Genomic DNA, 22,065 nt, shown 5'->3' on the forward strand with positions numbered 1-22,065 from the left:
TGTATTATCGTGATGACATTGAGAAAAATAGCTGAGTTAACCAAAAGCAAAATCTGACATAGGGGTATATTCAAAAAGAGTCGGGCCCATTCCGACATGCAGTTGTCGGAATGGACCCGACAACCCCTATTCAAAAGAGCTGCCAAATCCGATTGTCGGATTTGGCCGCTCCCGTTGTCATGGCCTGCTGCTGTCAGTGTCGCCTGACAGCCCGCCGGGAGGTGTAACCAGCGCGCCGGGAGGAACGGTCACCGGACAGCCGGGAGGAGGTGGGGGCAGCCAGCCGTGAGTTGTTATCGACACCCCCTAGGGGGAGGTAAAGGTGGGCCGCTGGGTGGAGTTTAAGGTGGCCACCCGGGGGAGACGGAGCAGACGGCGGAGGAGAGGGGGGACCAGCGGCTGCAGCAGCGGAGGCTCACTGCTGCGTCCACCCGGCTCCATCAAGCGGGACGTCGCTTGCTGGAGCCGGGTGGACGCTGCCGCTGGGTCCCTGCTCTCCCCGCTGCTCCCCCGTTTCCTGCTCTCTGCTCACTTATCTCAATCCGACTTTTTTTAAAGTTGTATTGAGATTGTCGGAAACAAGGCTAAAACCTGTCGGGTTTGGCCCCACTTCCGACAATGTGCGCTGATCGGCGGGTTCAACGTGCATTCCGACAAGTCGGGTTTCCCGACTTGTCGGAATAAATGGGGCCTTAATAAATAGGTCGGAACCCCTTCTGACCTAAATCTGTCGGAAGCTGACGTCTTTCCGACAAGACGACAGCTTCTGACAGTTATTGAATATACCCCTAAGTTGTACATTGGTGTGTTCCACCAGGCTTCTTGGTAATTACATGATCTGACACAGCGGACCAGTAGCCATGTGCACACCTGTTCTTGTTTATCTAGGATGTTGCACCAGTGATAGAACTTATTGTTGCACTTACCTGAAGCAGGGCCTGGCACAGTGAAAGGTCACCTTCTGCTGTAGCAATGATGTTATGGTACTTTGTTTGCTGCATGATGAAGTGTCTTTTTTTCCCCAAGGCATGTCAGCTCTGTGGCCTAGAGACAAGGTGCTCTAGGGACAGTGATGGATCCCATGCATGGTGGCCTCACTGTTACGGATATATGGCAGATGGATGACACTGACAAAATACCCCAGTCAGATGTGGTGTGTGGTCCTGCAGAAGGTTGTCCTTTAGTGTTGATGTTGCACTTTAATAAATAATAAACACACTGCAACATCTAACATAGGACACCTGTCTGAGGATACAACCATCATCCACCAGCCCAGGGTGCTCCAAGTCATGTGGAAGCATTCTCAAGGTGCTCACCAAGCCTGGTTGGAGATTTCAAATCCAGACCTCCAGCGACTGACAGGCGATGGGGCACTAGGCAGCTTTTCAGAGGAGCCACCACATGACCAAGCATATTCTGAGACTATTATACCCCTTTCACACTGCCAATGCCGGATCCCACCCGGGAATTGGAAACGGGTCCTTCCCGGGTGGGATCCGGCATTGGCAGCTGCTGCTGGCTTCCCCGACCCGGCAATAAGCCGGGCAGGTTGCCATAGCAGCGGGGGGGTGGATGCGGCGGTGGGAGATGACCTCATCTCCGCGCAGCCTCTCCCTATCTAGTAAACGGGTCCCGGGTCGCATCGACCCGGGAGCCCGTTTACGCAGCCACTGACCCGGTATTCAAACCGGGCATAACACTGCTTTATACCCGGGTTGAATTGCCGGGTCAGGCGACCCGCGATTTCGGCAATGCCCCTTTCACATCGCACGCCGGGTCGATACTGGGTTATTTGTGCGGTGTGAAAGGGGTATTACCAATATCATCCAGCAGCCAGGCAGAAAATTACAAATATTATAAACTTTGGTTGCAGGATTCAAAGCAGCGACCCTACCACCTCTATGTACAGGGAGCTTTCCACTAGGCCATGGAGCCTACACAAGAATCTGCTCAGCAGAGATACTTTTCTCAATGTGTACTCTGTATGCTCTCTATATTTTGCACCAGACTAGTTTTATTGATTGATAAAACTTCAAGGCTTCACACCTCTGTCAGGTCCTGTGTTGGCCCACAGGGCTAGTAGCCTAATATTGCAGTGAGTAGAGCGTAAAGGATTAATAGTCCTTTTACCTACGCCCGTTTTTAAAATTGATGGGACTAATACAGTCAACAGTAGACAAAACGATCCGCACATCCATTTAAATTAAATGTGATTGTTTACTCCATAAAGTGCATATTGTGCATTATACATAAATGAGCTCAGGTTGCAAAGTAGCAGTATACGTTACATGCACTAGGACCACTACCCAATACAGCATGGGTGACATTCCTCCATAAACATGACCCTGACAGCCTGTTTCTGTGCTCCTGCACCTTTATCAAAGGGAGAGTGAGAGGACCCGGCAGCCAATCAGGGAGCATTACGTCATAGTGCTTTCCTGATTGGCTGTGCACTCCTGGACTGTCAGTCAAGCGTAGACCATAGTGTATAATGGGGGAGCACATACTCTATGGTGGGAATCCTGTGGTCTGCGGTAGATCCGCAGGGTTAATTGAGGTCACCCACAAGAGTGACCTCAATTAACCCTGCGGACTACCTATGAGCGCTATGACATAGCGCTCCCTGATTGGCTGCCGGGTCCTCTAATGACAGGAGTCACGGCATTCGGGGCAAGGAGATCCATGTGTAAACATGGATCCCCTTTAGTATGTTGGATTGGGTTTCTCGTTTTTTTACATTTTTTTAACCCCTAGGATGCCTACAGGGAAAGGACTGGAGACAAGGGGTAGGTATTTTTTTTTTTTACAGCGATCGTGTAAGCCACAGGACAAGTAGACGTGAATGGCTACGTTGGATGTAGGTAAGTATGTGTAAGTGTGTGTATGTATGTGAGTGTGCAAGTATGTTTTATTAAAGTTTTACTGTCATGGTGTCTCTGTGATTATTGTAATATTTCTTTAGTTGTGGAACTACAGGTACCAGCGGGCTCTTTAATGCCCCACATGCTGGTACTTGTGGTTCTCCAAGTACCAGCATGCGGGGGAGGCTTGCTGGGACCTGTAGTTCAATAGCAAAAGTTAATATTATTTTCTAACACTTTCACGGCTATCAGCCCAGCACCCACCACCCAGGGGTGCTGGGGACAGCCCCGAGCTTCATCCCTGGCCCTTGGGTGCCTGGAGGGGGGAAACCCCTTTATTTAAGGGGTCCCCACTCCTCCAGGGAACCCCAGCCAGGGGTGACTAGTTGGGGGGAGTAATGCTTTGGCCGCAGGAACCTATATAAAAGTGTCCCCCGGCTGCGGCACCACCTCCCTGGCTAGTGGAGCCCGGTGCTGGTTTCAAAAATACAGGGGACCCCTACTTCTTTTGTCCCCTATATTTTTGGAACAAGGACCGGTCCAAGAGCCCAGTGCTGGTCGTTTAAATTCAGGGAACCTTCACTCAATTTCCCCCCCTGTATTTTTGCAACCAGGACCGTCTCAAAGAGCCCGGGGCTGGTTATGCTTTTGGAGGGGACCTGCAAGTCGTTTTTTTTAAATATTTTAACACTTTCTTTACTTTCACAGACAGAAGCATGCATGGATCTCACTGAGCTGCGCACGCTTCTCCAAAAATCACCAGTTTAAACCTGGTCTATTATTCTGGCGATTTTTGGTAAGGTTTTGTGTGCAAGTGAAAAAATCGCATCCTATTACATTTGCGATTTTCATTTTTTTCAATGGGAAAACATTGCGATTTTTTACTTGCGATTTTTGGTATATGTTAAAAACTTGTGATTTTTAACAAAATCGCAAGCTATTACAGTTGCGGAAAACATGCAAATTTGCTGTAAAAATTGCACGTTTTCCAAAATCGCACCCTATTACATTTAGCCTCAAGACGTAAAAAAAACGTGTAAGTTTTAACCAGGTGGAGTCTTCTTTAGGATTCTTTATAGTCGGCAGTGGTTTGAAATAGTTAGGCGCTAGAATATTTCTTAAAGACTTATTCTTTCAGAAAATGAAATTGGGCTTTGCTGATGTGCGCTCTCGTAGTATATTATCTTGTTTTAAAATCTTGTAACAGCAACACACTGCCAAGATCCACCATCCATGACTTGCTATTTAAATCCATTTATCAAGGTACTCTAAGGAACAGGACACATTCAGCTTCATCACAAAACCCCCCAAAAAGTGGTGACTATTTCATGCCGTTGTTTCATGCTTTTTTCATATTTTTTCTTTTGTGTTGGTTGTTATACATTCATAATACTTTTTATCAATGCATATATAACTTTTTAACAGATATTGATGTTTGCGTATACCGCATCAGAAGCAAAAAAACGCAAAAGCTGGAGCAGGAAAAATAAGATTTTACTCACCGGTAAATCTATTTCTCGTAGTCCGTAGTGGATGCTGGGAACTCCGTAAGGACCATGGGGAATAGACGGGCTCCGCAGGAGACTGGGCACTCTAAAAGAAAGATTAGGTACTATCTGGTGTGCACTGGCTCCTCCCACTATGACCCTCCTCCAGACCTCAGTTAGGATACTGTGCCCGGAAGAGCTGACACAATAAGGAAGGATTTTGAATCCCGGGTAAGACTCATACCAGCCACACCAATCACACCGTATAACTCGTGATACTATACCCAGTTAACAGTATGAAATATAATTGAGCCTCTCAACAGATGGCTCAACAATAACCCTTAGTTAGGCAATAACTACATACAAGTATTGGAGACAATCCGCACTTGGGATGGGCGCCCAGCATCCACTACGGACTACGAGAAATAGATTTACCGGTGAGTAAAATCTTATTTTCTCTGACGTCCTAGTGGATGCTGGGAACTCCGTAAGGACCATGGGGATTATACCAAAGCTCCCAAACGGGCGGGAGAGTGCGGATGACTCTGCAGCACCGAATGAGAGAACTCAAGATCCTCCTCAGCCAGGGTATCAAATTTGTAGAATTTAGCAAACGTGTTTGCCCCTGACCAAGTTGCAGCTCGGCAAAGTTGTAAAGCCGAGACCCCTCGGGCAGCCGCCCAAGATGAGCCCACTTTCCTCGTGGAATGGGCTTTTACTGATTTAGGATGCGGCAATCCAGCCGCAGAATGCTCCAGCTGAATTGTGCTACAAATTCAGCGAGCAATAGTCTGCTTAGAAGCAGGAGCACCTATTTTGTTGGGTGCCTACAGGATAAAAAGCGAGTCAGTTTTCCTGACTCCAGCCGTCCTGGAAATATAAATTTTTAAGGCCCTGACTACGTCCAGTAACTTAGAATCTTCCAAGTCCCTAGTAGCCGCAGGCACTACAATAGGTTGGTTCAAGTGAAAAGCTGATACCACCTTAGGGAGAAACTGGGGACGAGTCCTCAATTCTGCCCTATCCATATGGAAAATCAGATAAGGGCTTTTACATGACAAAGCCGCCAATTCTGACACACGCCTGGCCGAAGCCAAGGCCAATAACATGACCACTTTCCACGTGGGATATTTCAAATCCAGTTTTAAGTGGCTCAAACCAATGTGATTTTAGGAAACTCAACACCACGTTGAGATCCCAAGGTGCCACAGGAGGCACAAAAGGGGGCTGAATATGTCCCTTTACAAATGTCTGAACTCCAGGCAGTGAAGCCAGTTCTTTCTGGAAGAAAATCGACAGAGCCGAAATCTGGACCTTAATGGAACCCAAGTTTAGGCCCATAGTCACTCCTGACTGTAGGAAGTGCAGAAAACGACCCAGCTGAAATTCCTCTGTTGGGGCCTTCCTGGCCTCACACCACGCAACATATTTTCGCCAAATACGGTGATAATGGTTTGCGGTTACTTCTTTCCTGGCTTTTATAAGCGTAGGAATGACTTCCTCCGGAATGCCCTTTTCCTTTAGGATCCGGAATTCAACCGCCATGCCGTCAAACGCAGCCACGGTAAGTCTTGGAACAGACAGGGCCCCTGCTGTAGCAGATCCTGTCTGAGCGGTAGAGGCCATGGGTCCTCTGATATCATTTCTTGAAGTTCTGGGTACCAAGCTCTTCTTGGCCCATCCGGAACCACGAGTATCGTTCTTACTCCTCGTTTTCTTATTATTCTCAGTACCTTTGGTATGAGAGGCAGAGGAGGGAATACATAAACCGACTGGTACACCCACGGTGTCACTAGAGCATCCACAGCTATTGCCTGAGGGTCCCTTGACCTGGCGCAATATCTAGTTTTTTGTTTAGGCGGGACGCCATCATGTCCACCTGTGGCCTTTCCCAACGGTTTACCAACAGTTGGAAGACTTCTGGATGAAGTCCCCACTTTCCCGGGTGTAGGTCGTGTCTGCTGAGGAAGTCTGCTTCCCAGTTGTCCACTCCCGGAATGAACACTGCTGACAGTGCTAAGACGTGATTTTCCGCCCATCGGAGAATCCTTGTGGCTTCTGCCATCGCCATCCTGCTTCTTGTGCCGCCCTGTCGGTTTACATGGGCGACTGCCGTGATGTTATCTGATTGGATCAGTACCGGCTGGTTTTGAAGCAGAGGCCTTGCCAGACTTAGGGCATCGTAAATGGCCCTCAGTTCCAGAATATTTATGTGTAGGGACGACTCCTGACTTGACCAAAGTCCTTGGAAATTTCTTCCCTGTGTGACTGCCCCCCAGCCTCGAAGGCTGGCATCCGTGGTTACCAGGACCCAGTCCTGTATGCCGAATCTGCGGCCCTCTTGAAGATGAGCACTCTGCAGCCACCACAGTAGAGATACCCTGGTCCTTGGAGACAGGGTTATCAGCCGATGCATCTGAAGATGCGATCCCGACCACTTGTCCAAGAGGTCCCACTGAAAGGTTCTTGCATGGAACCTGCCGAATGGAATTTTGCTTCGTAAGAAGCTACCATTTTTCCCAGGACTCGTGTGCAGTGATGCACCGATACCTGTTTTGGTTTCAGGAGGTCTCTGACTAGAGATGACAGCTCCTTGGCTTTCTCCTGCGGGAGAAATACTTTTTTCTGTTCTGTGTCCAGAACCATCCCCAGGAACAGTAGGCGTGTGGTAGGAACCAGCTGTGACTTTGGAATGTATAGAATCCATCCGTGCTGTTGTAGCACTTCCCGAGATAGTGCTACTCCGACCAACAACTGCTCCTTGGACCTCGCCTTTATAAGGAGATCGTCCAAGTACGGGACAATTAAAACTCCCTTTTTTCGAAGGAGTATCATCATTTCTGCCATTACCTTGGTAAAGACCCTCGGTGCCGTGGACAGTCCAAACGGCAGTGTTTGGAATTGGTAATGGCAATTCTGTACCACAAATCTGAGGTACTCCTGGTGAGGATGGTAAATGGGGACATGCAGGTAAGCATCCTTGATGTCCAGGGATACCATGTAATCCCCCTCCTCCAGGCTTGCAATAACCGCCCTGAGCGATTCCATCTTGAACTTGAATTTTTTTATGTATGTGTTCAAGGATTTCAAATTTAAAATGGGTCTCACCGAACCGTCCGGTTTCGGTACCACAAACAGTGTGGAATAGTAACCCCGTCCTTGTTGAAGTAGGGGCACCTTGACTATCACCTGCTGGGAATACAGCTTGTGAATTGCCTCTAGCACAGCCTCCCTGCCTGACGGAGTTGTCGGCAAGGCAGATTTGAGGAAACGGCGGGGGGGAGACGCCTCGAATTCCAGCTTGTACCCCTGAGATACTACTTGAAGGATCCAGGGATCCACCTGTGAGCGAGCCCACTGATCGCTGAAATTTTTGAGGCGGCCCCCCACCGTACCTGGCTACGCCTGTGGAGCCCCCGCGTCATGCGGTGGACTCAGAGGAAGCGGGGGAAGAATTTTGATTCTGGGAACTGGCTAACTGGTGCAGCTTTTTCCCTCTTCCCTCGTCTCTGTGCAGAAAGGAAGCGCCTTTGACCCGCTTGCTTTTCTGAAGCCGAAAGGACTGTACCTGATAATACAGTGCTTTCTTAGGCTGTGAGGAAACCTGAGGTAAAAAATTTTTTCTTCCCAGCTGTTGCTGTGGATACGAGGTCCCAGAGACCATCCCCAAACAATTCCTCACCCTTATAAGGCTCTATGTGCCTTTTAAAGTCAGCATCACCTGTCCAGTGTCAGGTCTCTAATACCCTCCTGACAGAATGGACACTGCATTAATTCTGGATGCCAGCCGGCAAAATATCCCTCTGTGCATCCCTCATATATAAGACGACGTCTTTAATATGCTCTTATGTTCGCAAAATAGTATCCCTGTTTGACAGGGTCACAGACCACGCTGCAGCAGCACTATCTGCAGGTCTCAGTCTAGTACCTGAGTGTGTAAATACAGACTTCAGGATAGCCTCCTGCTTTTTATCAGCAGGTACCTTCGAAGTGGCCGTATCCTAAGACGGCAGTGCCACCTTTTTTGACAAACGTGTGAGCGCCTTATCCACCCTAGGGGATATCTCCCAGCGTAACTTATCCTCTGGCGGGAAAGGGTACGCCATCAGTAACTTTTTAGAAATTACCAGTTTCTTATCGGGGGAACCCACGCTTTTTCACATTTCATTCACTCATTTGATGGGGGAACAAAACACTGCCTGCTTTTTCTCCCCAAACATAAAACCCTTTTTTAGTGGTACTTGGGTTAATGTCAGAAATGTGTAACACATTTTTTATTGCCGGGATCATGTAACGGATGTTCCTAGTGGATTGTGTATATGTCTCAACCTCGTCGACACTGGAGTCAGACTCCGTGTCGACATCTGTGTCTGCCATCTGAGGGAGCGGGCGTTTTTGAGCCCCTGATGGCCTTTGAGACGCCTGGGCAGGCGCGGGCTGAGAAGCCGGCTGTCCCACAGCTGTTACGTCATCCATCCTTTTATGTAAGGAGTTGACACTGTCGGTTAATACCTTCCACCTATCCATCCACTCTGGTGTCGGCCCCACAGGGGGCGACATCACATTTATCGGCATCTGCTCTGCCACCACATAAGCCTCCTCATCAAACGTGTCGACACAGCCGTACCGACACATCGCACACACACAGGGAATGCTCTGACTGAGGACAGGACCCCACACAGCCCTTTGGGGAGACAGAGAGAGAGTATGCCAGCACACACCAGAGCGCTATATAATTTAGGGATTAACACTATATTGAGTGAATTTTTCCCAATAGCTGCTTGTATATACAATATTGCGCCTAAATTTAGTGCCCCCCCCCTCTCTTTTTACCCCTTTGAGCCTGCAAACTACAGGGGAGAGCCTGGGGAGCTGTCTTCCAGCTGCACTGTGAAGAGAAAATGGCGCCAGTGTGCTGAGGGAGATAGCTCCGCCCCTTTTTCGCTGACTTTTCTCCCGCTTTTTTATGGATTCTGGCAGGGGTATTTATCACATATATAGCCTCTGGGGCTATATATTGTGATATATTTGCCAGCCAAGGTGTTTTTATTGCTGCTCAGGGCGCGCCCCCCCAGCGCCCTGCACCCTCAGTGACCGGAGTGTGAAGTGTGTATGAGGAGCAATGGCGCACAGCTGCAGTGCTGTGCGCTACCTTGGTGAAGACTGATGTCTTCTGCCGCCGATTTTCCGGACCTCTTCTTGCTTCTGGCTCTGTAAGGGGGACGGCGGCGCGGCTCCGGGAACGAACACCAAGGCCAGTTCCATGCGGTCGATCCCTCTGGAGCTAATGGTGTCCAGTAGCCTAAGAAGCCCAAGCTAGCTGCAAGCAGGTAGGTTCGCTTCTTCTCCCCTTAGTCCCTCGATGCAGTGAGCCTGTTGCCAGCAGGTCTCACTGTAAAATAAAAAACCTAAAATAAACTTTCTTTCTAGGAGCTCAGGAGAGCCCCTAGTGTGCATCCAGCTCGGCCGGGCACAGAAATCTAACTGAGGTCTGGAGGAGGGTCATAGTGGGAGGAGCCAGTGCACACCAGATAGTACCTAATCTTTCTTTTAGAGTGCCCAGTCTCCTGCGGAGCCCATCTATTCCCCATGGTCCTTACGGAGTTCCCAGCATCCACTAGGACGTCAGAGAAACAGGAATATGAGCTTGAGGTGGATGTTCGGGTGGTGGTAAGATATACAGTGAGCATTATCCAGGAATTGTAACCAGTATTATAAACCGTAAATATAATGTTAATGTTACAGAGAAAGATGAAAAGCTATGGAAGTGTTCTACACATAAAGATGAAATCTTCTATATCAAAGACAAGACAATCAGAGAAATGAATCCTCCAAGTGTAGTGAATTCCCGATGTTACTTTGAAGTTTGATAGTGAAATGTGATTATGTAATGTGAGTTACTGAGTTTCTTTTTTTTTTTTAAGTTGTTTTATATAACCACAAAAACTTAGTTACACCTTTTTAGACTCCTGTAAGTTATGAGTAAAACTTTAGGAGCACCTGGACATGAGTAAGGCCACGGACCATTGGCTGTATACAGTATATACGAGAAGAATAAATATTGCTGATAAACTCTGATCACTGTAGGCCAACACAGGCACTGTGCAGTAGAATAACCCATGCACGCGTTTCTCCGTTTCTGCAGTTGTTAGTTTCTGTTGAATTCATAGTTACAGGCTGCTGATACACACGTATTAATCTTATACATACAACTTTATTTGTTATACATCATATATAGGTAAGGGCAAGTGACGTGGGAGAACCTGCAAAGCTAACTTGCTGTGACCTTTCACTACATGATACTACTATGGACACATGAATGGTTGCTTTACCTGGCCATTGACACATATGCATACACTAAGACCCTATCTATGACCCCTAGAGCCCTCAATGAAGCATTGTATTTGTTCCCCAGTGACATAGGAACATATTACAGAGCATATTAATGTCACAACTTTAATCAGGGAGTATTGCAGCATAATTTTGTGTCTAATTCTGAGAGGGGGTGAAGTACCAATAAATAAATAAATAATACTTTGTACCTGGGTAACGCCATGCTGCACAGACTTAAGTTGTGCAGAAAGAATTAGATGTGGGAGGGCTGTGTCCAAATTGCAGTGTCATAAAGCTGTCTAGCACTCATAAGCTACATGCAAAAGCAGCCAGTATTTACCCAGCATGCAACAATAATAAATGTATTTGTGCACTTGCGTTGCAACATGGTTTGTCTGGGTGGACGGTTACTCTCCCTTTCTGCTTTACTCCCAACACAGAACAAAGGCAACTGAACAGAAAGGAGCTAATTCTGAGTTACGTTTCTGATGCTGAACAAGTTCTTATGTGTAAACTATTTCCCACACTCAGAGCCCAGGAAAGGATCTCTGACCCGTGTGAGTTCCCTGATGTCTGACCAGACTTGATTTCTTTGCAAAACATTTCCCACACTCAGAACATGAGTACAGTCTCTCCCCTGTGTGCGTTCGGTGATGTCTAACAAGTTTGGATTTCTGCGTAAAACATCTCCCACACTCAAAACACAGAAAAGGCTTCTCCCCTGTGTGCGCTCTCTGATGTATAACGAGACTTGATTTTAGGGCAAAACATTTCCCACACTCGGAACATGGATACGGCTTCTCTCCTGTGTGCGTCGCCTGGTGTCTGACAAGATTTGATTTGTGTGTAAAACATTTTCCGCACTCAGAGCATGGGAATAATTTCTCACCTGTGTGCATTCTGTGATGGATGAGAAGTTTGGCTTTCTGCGTAAAACGTTTCCCGCACTCAGAACACGGAAAGGGTCTCTCCCCTGTGTGACTTCTCTGATGTATGACAAGATTTGATTTCATGGTAAACCTTTTCCCGCACTCACAACATGGGAATAATTTCTCCCCTGTGTGCATTCTCTGATGTATGATGAGACTTGATTTTAGTGTAAAACATTTCCCGCACTCAGAACATGGAAAGGGCCTTTCTCCCGTGTGCCTTTTCTTATGTTCAACGAGACCTGATTTATATTTAAAACATTTCCCGCACTCAGAACATGTAAACGGTTTCTCATCTGTGTGCGTTGCCCGATGTCTAATTAGTTTTGATTTCTGTGTAAAACATTTCCCACACTCTGAACATGGAAACGGTCTCTCCGCTGTGTTGCTTCCGTGATGTGTATGAAGATACGATGTAGCTGTAAACCATTGAACGTCCTCAGCACACGGAACGATTGCGTCCTCTGTATGAGCTGTACTATGTATGGCAATATGTACGTTACCAGGGGAACATGTCTCAGGATTAGTGGGATCCGATGATTTATCTGCACTGGGAAGTAATGGATGTATATTTAGGGTAACGGGGTTTACTCCTGGAAAATCTTGTCTGATGATGTTGTCACCTATTTCAAAACCTGCAGATAAAAGTATTTGTCCCTCCAAGATATTCCTGTGTTTGCCTCCATCTGCTGGAAATAAAATAAATGTATGGAAATACAAATCTTATGAGTAGCAGATTACAATACATACTATGGGTAAGATTTCATTATGCGCAGGAGCCACCCTAACGAGGACAATATGGGGGTCATTCAGAGTTGATCGCTAGCTCCCGTTCGCAGCGTAGCGATCAGTGGAAAAAACGGCTAATCTGCGCATGTGTATGCACCGCAATGCGCACGCGCGACGCACGGGTACAAAGAGGATCGTGGTTTTGCACTGGTTCTAGCGATGCTTTCAGTCGCACAGCCGATCGCAAGGAGAGTGACAGGAAGAGGGAGTTTCTGGGTGTCAACTGACCGTTTTCTGGGAGTGTTTGGAAAAACGCAGGCGTGGCCGGGCGTTTGCTGGGCGGGTATCTGACGTCATTACCGTGTCACTCGTCGCAACAATCATCGCACAGGATAAGTAACTACAGGGCTGGTCTTGTTTTGCACAAAATGTGTTTGCAGGCGCTCTGCTGCACAGGTGTTCGCACTACTGCAAAGCGAAAATACTCTCCCCTGTGGGCAGCGACTATGCGTTTGCACGGCTGCTAAAAACTGCTAGCGAGCGAACAATTCGGAATGACCCCCTATATCGTCAAGTGGGCCTCAGCTGAAATCTATGACAGAAAGCGGGTACTCCGTCAGAGGGAACTGAAGTAAATTTTGGGGGCACATTACTTTATCAATGGCACTAAAATATCGATTGGAAATCGATTCTCTGCCTTATTCTATCTGTATTTACTTTTGGAATGGGGTTTGTGATCTTGGGTTTAGGGGGTGGGGAGCATTTTCATCGGAGCCATGTCAGACTGACTGGAGAGAGCGGGATTTCAATATGACTCTTCCCCCCTCCCCACCTTCCCCCAGTAAGGTGGTTGTAGAATAAGAGACTGAATAAATAGAACATGTGTCTCTCTTCTGTAGTACGTATATTACTCACCTGCGCTGATATCTGTTGGGATTTCCTCCTCCTTACACTGACGATCACCCCTCACATACGTCTCCTCCTCCTCTTTACACTGACGATCACCCCTGGCATACGTTTCTTCCTCTCCCTCTAGAAATTCTACTTTAATAGCAGTCAGGATGTCAGTCTAATTATACCAGAAACATAAATAATAAGATTTTACTTACCGGTAAATCTATTTCTCGTAGTCCGTAGTGGATGCTGGGGACTCCGTAAGGACCATGGGGATAGACGGGCTCCGCAGGAGACATGGGCACTTTAAGAAAGAATTAGGTTCTGGTGTGCACTGGCTCCTCCCTCTATGCCCCTCCTCCAGACCTCAGTTAGAGAAACTGTGCCCAGAAGAGCTGACAGTACAAGGAAAGGATTTTGGTAATCCAAGGCAAGATTCATACCAGCCCACACCAATCACACCGTATAACATGTGATAACAACCAGTTAACAGTATGACAAATAACAGAGCATCAGGTCAACCCCTGATGCAACCATAACTTAACTCTTATTGAAGCAATAACTATATACAAGTATTGCAGAAGAAGTCCGCACTTGGGACGGGCACCCAGCATCCACTACGGACTACGAGAAATAGATTTACCGGTAAGTAAAATCTTATTTTCTCTAACGTCCTAGTGGATGCTGGGGACTCCGTAAGGACCATGGGGATTATACCAAAGCTCCCAAACGGGCGGGAGAGCGCGGATGACTCTGAAGCACCGATTGAGCAAACAAGAGGTCCTCCTCAGCCAGGGTATCAAACTTGCAGAACTTTGCAAAAGTGTTTGAACCTGACCATGTAGCCGCTCGGCAAAGTTGTAATGCCGAGACCCCTCGGGCAGCCGCCCAAGAAGAGCCCACCTTACTAGTGGAATGGGCCTTAACTGATTTTGGCAGCGGCAATCCAGCCGCAGAATGAGCCTGCTGAATCGTGTTACAGATCCAGCGAGCAATAGTTTGCTTTGAAGCAGGAGCACCAAGCTTGTTGGATGCATACAGGATAAACAACGACTGTTTTCCTGACCCTAGCCATTCTGGCTACATAAACCTTCAAAGCCCTGACCACATCAAGCAACTCGGAATCCTCTAAGTCACGAGTAGCCACAGGCACCACAATAGGTTGGTTCATATGAAAAGATGAAACCACTTTCTGCAGAAATTGTGGACGGGTCCGCAATTCTGCTCTATCCATATGGAACTTCTGGTAGAGAAGCCAACTCCTTTTGAAAGAAAATGGATAGGGACGAAATCTGGACCTTAATGGAGCCCAATTTTAGGCCCAAATTCACTCCGGACTGTAGGAAGTGAAGGAAACGGCCCAGTTGGAATTCCTCCGTAGGAGCATTCCTGGCCTCACACCAAGAAACATATTTTCGCCATATACGGTGATAATGTTTAGCTGTCACGTCCTTCCTAGTCTTTATCAGCGTAGGAATGACCTCATCCGGAATGCCCTTCTCTGCTAGGATACGGCGTTCAACCGCCATGCCGTCAAACGCAGCCGCGGTAAGTCTTGGAACAGACAGGGCCCCTGTTGCACAGGTCCTGTCTTAGAGGAAGAGGCCACGGGTCCTCTGTGAGCATTTCTTGCAGATCTGGATACCAAGTCCTTCGTGGCCAATCTGGAACAATGAGGATTGTTCTCACTCCTCTTTTTCTTATTATCCTCAGCACCTTGGGTATGAGAGGAAGAGGAGGAAATACATAGACCGACTGGAACACCCACGGTGTCACCAGGGCGTCCACAGCTACTGCCTGAGGGTCTCTTGACCTGACGCAATACCTCTGTAGCTTTTTGTTGAGGCGGGATGCCATCATGTCCACCTGTGGCAGTTCCCACCGACTTGTAATCTGTGCGAAGACTTCCTGATGAAGTCCCCACTCTCCCGGGTGGAGGTCGTGTCTGCTGAGGAAGTCTGCTTCCCAGTTGTCCACTCCCGGGATGAACACTGCTGACAGTGCGCTTACGTGATTCTCCGCCCAGCGAAGAATTCTGGTGGCTTCTGCCATCGCCACTCTGCTCCTTGTGCCGCCTTGTCGGTTTACATGAGCCACTGCGGTGATGTTGTCTGACTGAATCAGAACCGGTTGGTCGCGAAGCAAGTTCTCCGCTTGACGCAGGGCGTTGTATATGGCCCTTAGTTCCAGGATGTTGATGTGAAGGCAAGTCTCTTGACTTGACCACAGACCTTGGAAATTTCTTCCCTGTGTGACTGCTCCCCAACCTCGGAGGCTTGCCTCCGTGGTCACCAGGACCCAGTCCTGAATGCCGAATCTGTGGCCCTCGAGAAGGTGAGCACTCTGCAGCCACCACAGGAGTGACACCCTGGCCCTGGGGGATAGGGTGATTAACCGATGCATCTGAAGATGTGATCCGGACCACTTGTCCAGTAAGTGCCATTGAAAGGTCCTCGCATGGAACCTGCCGAAGGGAATGGCCTCGTATGATGCCACCATCTTTCCCAGGACTCGAGTGAAGTGATGCACTGACACCTGTTTTGGTTTTAATAGGTTCCTGACCAGGGTCATGAGTTCCTGAGCTTTCTCTATCGGGAGATAAACCCTTTTCTGGTCTGTGTCCAGAATCATGCCCAGGAAAGGCAGACGAGTCGTAGGAACCAACTGCGACTTTGGAATATTTAGAATCCAGCCGTGTTGCCGTAACACTTCCAGAGAAAGTGATACGCTGTTCAGCAACTGCTCTCTTGATCTCGCTTTTATGAGGAGATCGTCCAAGTACGGGATAATTGTGACCCCTTGCTTCCGCAGGAGTACCATCATTTCCGCCATTACCTTGGTAAATATTCTCGGTGCCGTGGAGAGACCAAACGGCAACGTCTGAAATTGGTAATGACAATCCTGTACCACAAATCTGAGGTACGCCTGATGAGGTGGATAAATGGGGACATGAAGGTATGCATCCTTTATGTCCAGAGACACCATAAAATCCCCCCCTTCCAGGCTTGCGATGACCGCTCTCAGCGATTCCATCTTGAACTTGAACCTTTTCAGGTATATGTTCAGGGATTTTAAATTCAATATGGGTCTGACCGAACCGTCCGGTTTCGGGACTACAAACATGGTCGAATAATAACCCCTTCCCTGTTGAAGGAGGGGAACCTTGACCACCACCTGTTGAAGATACAATTTGTGAATTGCAGTTAACACTATTTCCCTCTCGTGGGGGGAAGCTTGTAGGGCCGATTTGAGGTATCGGTGAGGGGGCATCTCTCCGAATTCCAGCTTGTATCCCTGAGACACAATTTCTATTGCCCAGGGATCCACCTGGGAGTGAACCCACTTGTGGCTGAAATTTCGAAGACGTGCCCCCACCGGGCCTAGCTCCGCCTGTGGAGCCCCAGCGTCATGCGGTGGATTTTGTAGAGGCCGGGGAGGACTTCCGTTCCTGGGAACTAGCTGTGTTGTGCAGCTTCTTTCCTCTGCCCCTGCCTCTGGCAAGAAAGGATGCACCTCGGACTTTCTTGTTTCTTTGTGATCGAAAGGACTGCATTTGATAATACGGTGCTCTCTTAGGCTGTGAGGGAATATAAGGTAAAAAATTTGACTTTCCAGCTGTAGCTGTGGAGACCAGGTCCGAGAGACCCTCCCCAAACAATTCCTCACCCTTGTAAGGTAAAACCTCCATATGCCTTTTTGAGTCGGCATCACCTGTCCATTGCCGAGTCCACAGGACCCTTCTGGCAGAAATCGACATAGCATTTATTCTAGAACCCAGTAGACTAATGTCTCTTTGAGCATCTCTCATATATAGGACAGCGTCTTTAATATGCCCCAGGGTCAACAATATAGTATCCTTGTCTAAGGTATCAATTTCCTCAGATAAGGTATCCGTCCATGCTGCTACAGCACTACACACCCAGGCCGACGCGATCGCCGGCCTCAGTAAGGTACCTGAATGTGTATAAATGGACTTCAGGGTAACCTCCTGTTTGCGATCCGCAGCATCTTTGAGGGTAGCCGTATCCTGTGACGGCAGGGCTACCTTCTTGGATAAGCGTGTTAAAGCTTTGTCCACCCTAGGGGAGGATTCCCAGCGTAACCTGTCCGTTGGCGGGAAAGGATACGCCATAAGAATCCTTTTGGAAATCTGCAGTTTTTTATCTGGAGATTCCCAAGCCTTTTCACATAATAAGAATTTACTTACCGATAATTCTATTTCTCGTAGTCCGTAGTGGATGCTGGGAACTCCGTAAGGACCATGGGGAATAGCGGCTCCGCAGGAGACAGGGCACATCTAAAGAAAGCTTTAGGATCACCTGGTGTGCACTGGCTCCTCCCCCTATGACCCTCCTCCAAGCCTCAGTTAGGATACTGTGCCCGGACGAGCGTACACAATAAGGAAGGATGTTGAATCCCGGGTAAGACTCATACCAGCCACACCAATCACACTGTACAACTTGTGATCTGAACCCAGTTAACAGTATGATAATAGAGAAGCCTCTATAAAAGATGGCTCACTACAACAATAACCCGAATTTTTTGGTAACAATAATTATGTACCAGTATTGCAGACAATCCGAACTTGGGATGGGCGCCCAGCATCCACTACGGACTACGAGAAATAGAATTATCGGTAAGTAAATTCTTATTTTCTCTGACGTCCTAGTGGATGCTGGGAACTCCGTAAGGACCATGGGGATTATACCAAAGCTCCCAAACGGGCGGGAGAGTGCGGATGACTCTGCAGCACCGAATGAGAGAACTCCAGGTCCTCCTCAGCCAGGGTATCAAATTTGTAGAATTTTACAAACGTATTTGCTCCTGACCAAGTAACTGCTCGGCAAAGTTGTAAAGCCGAGACCCCTCGGGCAGCTGCCCAAGATGAGCCCACCTTCCTTGTGGAGTGGGCATTTTAAGATTTTTGGCTGTGGCAGGCCTGCCACAGAATGTGCAAGCTGAATTGTACTACAAATCCAACGAGCAATCGTCTGCTTAGAAGCAGGAGCACCCAGTTTGTTGGGTGCATACAGGATAAACAGCGAGTCAGATTTTCTGACTCCAGCCGTCCTGGAAACATATATTTACAGGGCCCTGACCACGTCAAGCAACTTGGAATCCTCCAAGTCCTTAGTAGCCGCAGGTACCACAATAGGTTGCTTCATGTGAAATGCAGAAACCACCTTAGGTAGAAATTGAGGACAAGTCCTCAATTCTGCCCTGTCAGAATGAAATATTAAATAAGGGCTTTTATATGATAAAGCCGCCAATTCTGACACACGCCTGGCTGAAGCCAGGGCTAACAGCATTGTCACCTTCCATGTGAGATATTTTAAGTCCACAGTGGTGAGTGGTTCAAACCAATGTGACTTTAGGAAACTCAACACAACCTTGAGATCCCAAGGTGCCACTGGAGGCACAAAAGGAGGCTGTATATGCAGTACCCCTTTTACAAATGTCTGAACTTCAGGCACTGAAGCCAGTTCCTTTTGGAAGAAAATCGACAGGGCCGAAAATTGAACCTTAATGGACCCTAATTTTAGGCCCATAGACAGTCCTGTTTGCAGGAAATGGAGGAAACGACCCAGTTGAAATTCCTCTGTAGGGGCCTTCTTGGCCTCCCACCACGCAACATATTTTCGCCAAATGCGGTGATAATGTTTTGCGGTTACGTCCTTCCTGGCCTTGACCAGGGTAGGGATGACTTCATCTGGAATGCCTTTTTCCTTCAGGATCCGGCGTTCAACCACCAAGCCGTCAAACGCAGCCGCGGTAAGTCTTGGAACAAACAAGGCCCCTGCTGGAGCAGGTCCTTTCTTAGAGGTAGAGGCCACGGTTCGTCCGTGAGCATCTCTTGAAGTTCCGGATACCAAGTTCTTCTTGGCCAATCCGGAGCCACGAGTATCGTTCTTACTCCCCTTTGCCGTATAATTCTCAGTACTTTTGGTATGAGAGGCAGAGGAGGGAACACATACACTGACTGGAACACCCACGGTGTTACCAGAGCGTCCACAGCTATTGCCTGAGGGTCTCTTGACCTGGCGCAATACCTGTCCAGTTTTTTGTTGAGGCGGGACGCCATCATATCCACCTTTGGTTTTTCCCAACGGTTCACAATCATGTGGAAGACTTCTGGATGAAGTCCCCACTCTCCCGGGTGTAGATCGTGTCTGCTGAGGAAGTCTGCTTCCCAGTTGTCCACTCCCGGAATGAACACTGCTGACAGTGCTATCACATGATCTTCCGCCCAGCGAAGAATCCTTGCAGCTTCTACCATTGCCCCCCTGCTTCCCGTGCCGCCCTGTCTGTTTACGTGGGCGACTGACGTGATGTTGTCCGATTGGATCAATACCGCCTGACCCTGAAGCAGGGGTTTCGCTTGACTTAGGGCATTGTAAATGGCCCTTAGTTCCAGAATGTTTATATGAAGAGATGTCTCCAGGCTTGACCATAAGCCCTGGAAATTCCTTCCCTGTGTGACTGCTCCCCAGCCTCGCAGGCTGGCATCCGTGGCCACCAGGACCCAGTCCCGAATGCCGAATCTGCGGCCCTCTAGAAGATGAGCACTCTGCAACCACCACAGGAGGGATACCCTTGTCCCCGGTGACAGGGTTATCCGCTGAAGCATCTGAAGATGCGACCCGGACCATTTGTCCAGTAGGTTCCACTGGAAAGTCTTGCGTGGAATCTGCCGAATGGGATTGCTTCGTAGGAAGCCACCATTTTTACCCAGAACCCTTGTGCATTGATGCACTGAGACTTGGTTCGGTTTTAGGAGGTTCCTGACTAGCTCGGATAACTCCCTGGCTTTCTCCTCCGGGAGAAACACCTTCTTTCTGGACTGTGTCCAGGATCATCCCTAGGAACAGAAGACAAGTCGTCGGAACCAGCTGCGATTTTGGAATATTGAGAATCCAATCGTGCTGCCGCAACACTACCTGAGATAGTGCTACACCGACTTCCAAGTGTTCCCTGGATCTTACCCTTATCAGGGAATCGTCCAAGTAAGGGATAACTAAAATTTCCTTCCTTCGAAGGGATATCATTTCGGCCATTACCTTGGTAAAGACCCGGGGTGCCGTGGACCATCCCTACGGCAGCGTCCGAACTGATAGTGACAGTTCTGTACCATAACCTGAAATACCCTTGGTGAGAAGGGTAAATTTTGACATGAAGGTAAGCATCCTTGATGTCCCGAGACATCATGTAGTCCCCTTCTTCCAGGTTTGCAATCACTGCTCTGAGTGACTCAATTTTGAATTTGAACCTCTGTATGCAAGTGTTCAAAGATTTTAGATTTTAAAATCGGTCTCACCGAGCCGTCTGGCTTCGGTACCACAATAGTGTGGAATAATACCCCGTTCCCTGTTGCAGGAGGGGTATGTTGATTATCACCTGCTGGGAATACAGCTTGTGAATGGTTTCCAAAACTGCCTCCCTGTCAGCGGGAGACGTCGGTAAAACAGACCTTTGGAAACGGCGAGGGGGATACGTCTCGAATTCCAATTTGTACCCCTGAAATATTACCTGAAGGATCCAGGGGTCTACTTGCGAGTGAGCCCACTGCGCACTGAAATTCATTGAGAACGGGACCCCACCGTGCCTGAACTTGTAAAGCCCTAGCGTCATACTGAGGGCTTGGCAGAGGCGGAAAAGAGTTTCTGTTCCTTGGAACTGGCTGATCTCTGCAGCCATTTTCCTCTCCCTCTGTCACGAGCAGAAAAGAGGAACCCTTTTGTCCGCTTGCCAACCAGGACTGCGCCTGATAATACGGCGTCTTATTTTGAGAGGCGACCTGGGGTACATCCCCTTTTTTGTTAAGGCAATACTTCCAAATGCCGTTTGGAATCCGCATCACCTGACCACTTTACTGGTATAATTGGACAACGCACTTATACTTGATGCCAGTCGGCAAATATTCCGCTGTGCATCATGCATATATAGAAATGCATCTTTTAATTGCTCTATAGGCAATAATATACTGTCCTTATCTAGGATATCAAATTTCCAGTCAGGGAATCCGACCACGCCAACCCAGCACTGCACATCCAGGCTGAGGCGATTGCTGGTCGCAGTATAACACCAGTATGTGTGTAAATACATTTTAGGATACCCTCCTGCTTTCTATCAGCAGGATCCCTAAGGGCGGCCATCTCCAGAGAGGGTAGAGCCCTTGTTCTTACAAGCGTGTGAGCGCTTTATCCCCCCTAGGGGGTGTTTCCCAACGGAAAAGGTATACTGCCAATAACTTTTTTTAAAAATTATCAATTGTTATCGGGGGGAAACCCACGCATCATCACACACCTCATTTTATTTCTCAGATTCAGGAAAACTACAGGAAGTTTTTCCTCACCAAACATAATACCCCTTTTTTTTGGTGGTATTTATATTATCAGAAGAGTGTAAACTTTTTCCATTGCCTCAATCATGCAATGTGTGGCCCTATTGGAAATCACGGTTGTCTCTTCACCGTCGACACAGGAGTCAGTATCCGTGTCGGCGTCTGTATCTGAGGTAACGGGCGCTTTAGAGCCCCTGTATGAGACGTCTGGACATGCACAAGCTGAGTAGCCGGCTGTCTCATGTCAACCACTGTCTTTTATACAAAGCTGACACTGTCACGCAATTTCAACAGTACATTCACTCAGGTGTCGACCCCCCAGGGGGTGACAACACTATTACAGACACTCTACTCCGTCTCCTCATCATTTTTCTCCTCATACATGTCGACACAAACGTACCGACACACAGCACACACACAGGGAATGCTCTGATAGAGGACAGGACCCCACTAGCCCTTTGGGGAGACAGAGGGAGAGTTTGCCAGCACAC

At 48.2% G+C, this 22,065-nt stretch overlaps 1 protein-coding gene across 3 annotated transcripts in view; it reads right to left on the minus strand.

The window, feature by feature from the left end:
* Window positions 1–10,542: 10,542 nt before the first annotated feature.
* The window catches only part of LOC134980093 (oocyte zinc finger protein XlCOF22-like), a 51,895-nt gene continuing 40,372 nt past the window's right edge, over window positions 10,543–22,065 (minus strand). For 2 of the 3 annotated variants that reach the window (XM_063946747.1, XM_063946746.1), the window contains exons 6-7: window positions 13,255–13,408; window positions 10,543–12,299 (exon numbers count right to left, since the gene is read on the minus strand). In XM_063946747.1, coding sequence (XP_063802817.1) covers window positions 11,209–12,299; window positions 13,255–13,408 — 1,245 coding nt within the window. In that variant the 3' untranslated portion in view covers window positions 10,543–11,208. The remainder of the gene's footprint in view (window positions 12,300–13,254; window positions 13,409–22,065) is intronic. The other variant, XM_063946748.1, reaches the window with a different exon arrangement.

This window comes from Pseudophryne corroboree, chromosome 12, assembly GCF_028390025.1.
Source record: "Pseudophryne corroboree isolate aPseCor3 chromosome 12, aPseCor3.hap2, whole genome shotgun sequence".
Lineage (NCBI taxonomy): Eukaryota > Metazoa > Chordata > Amphibia > Anura > Myobatrachidae > Pseudophryne > Pseudophryne corroboree.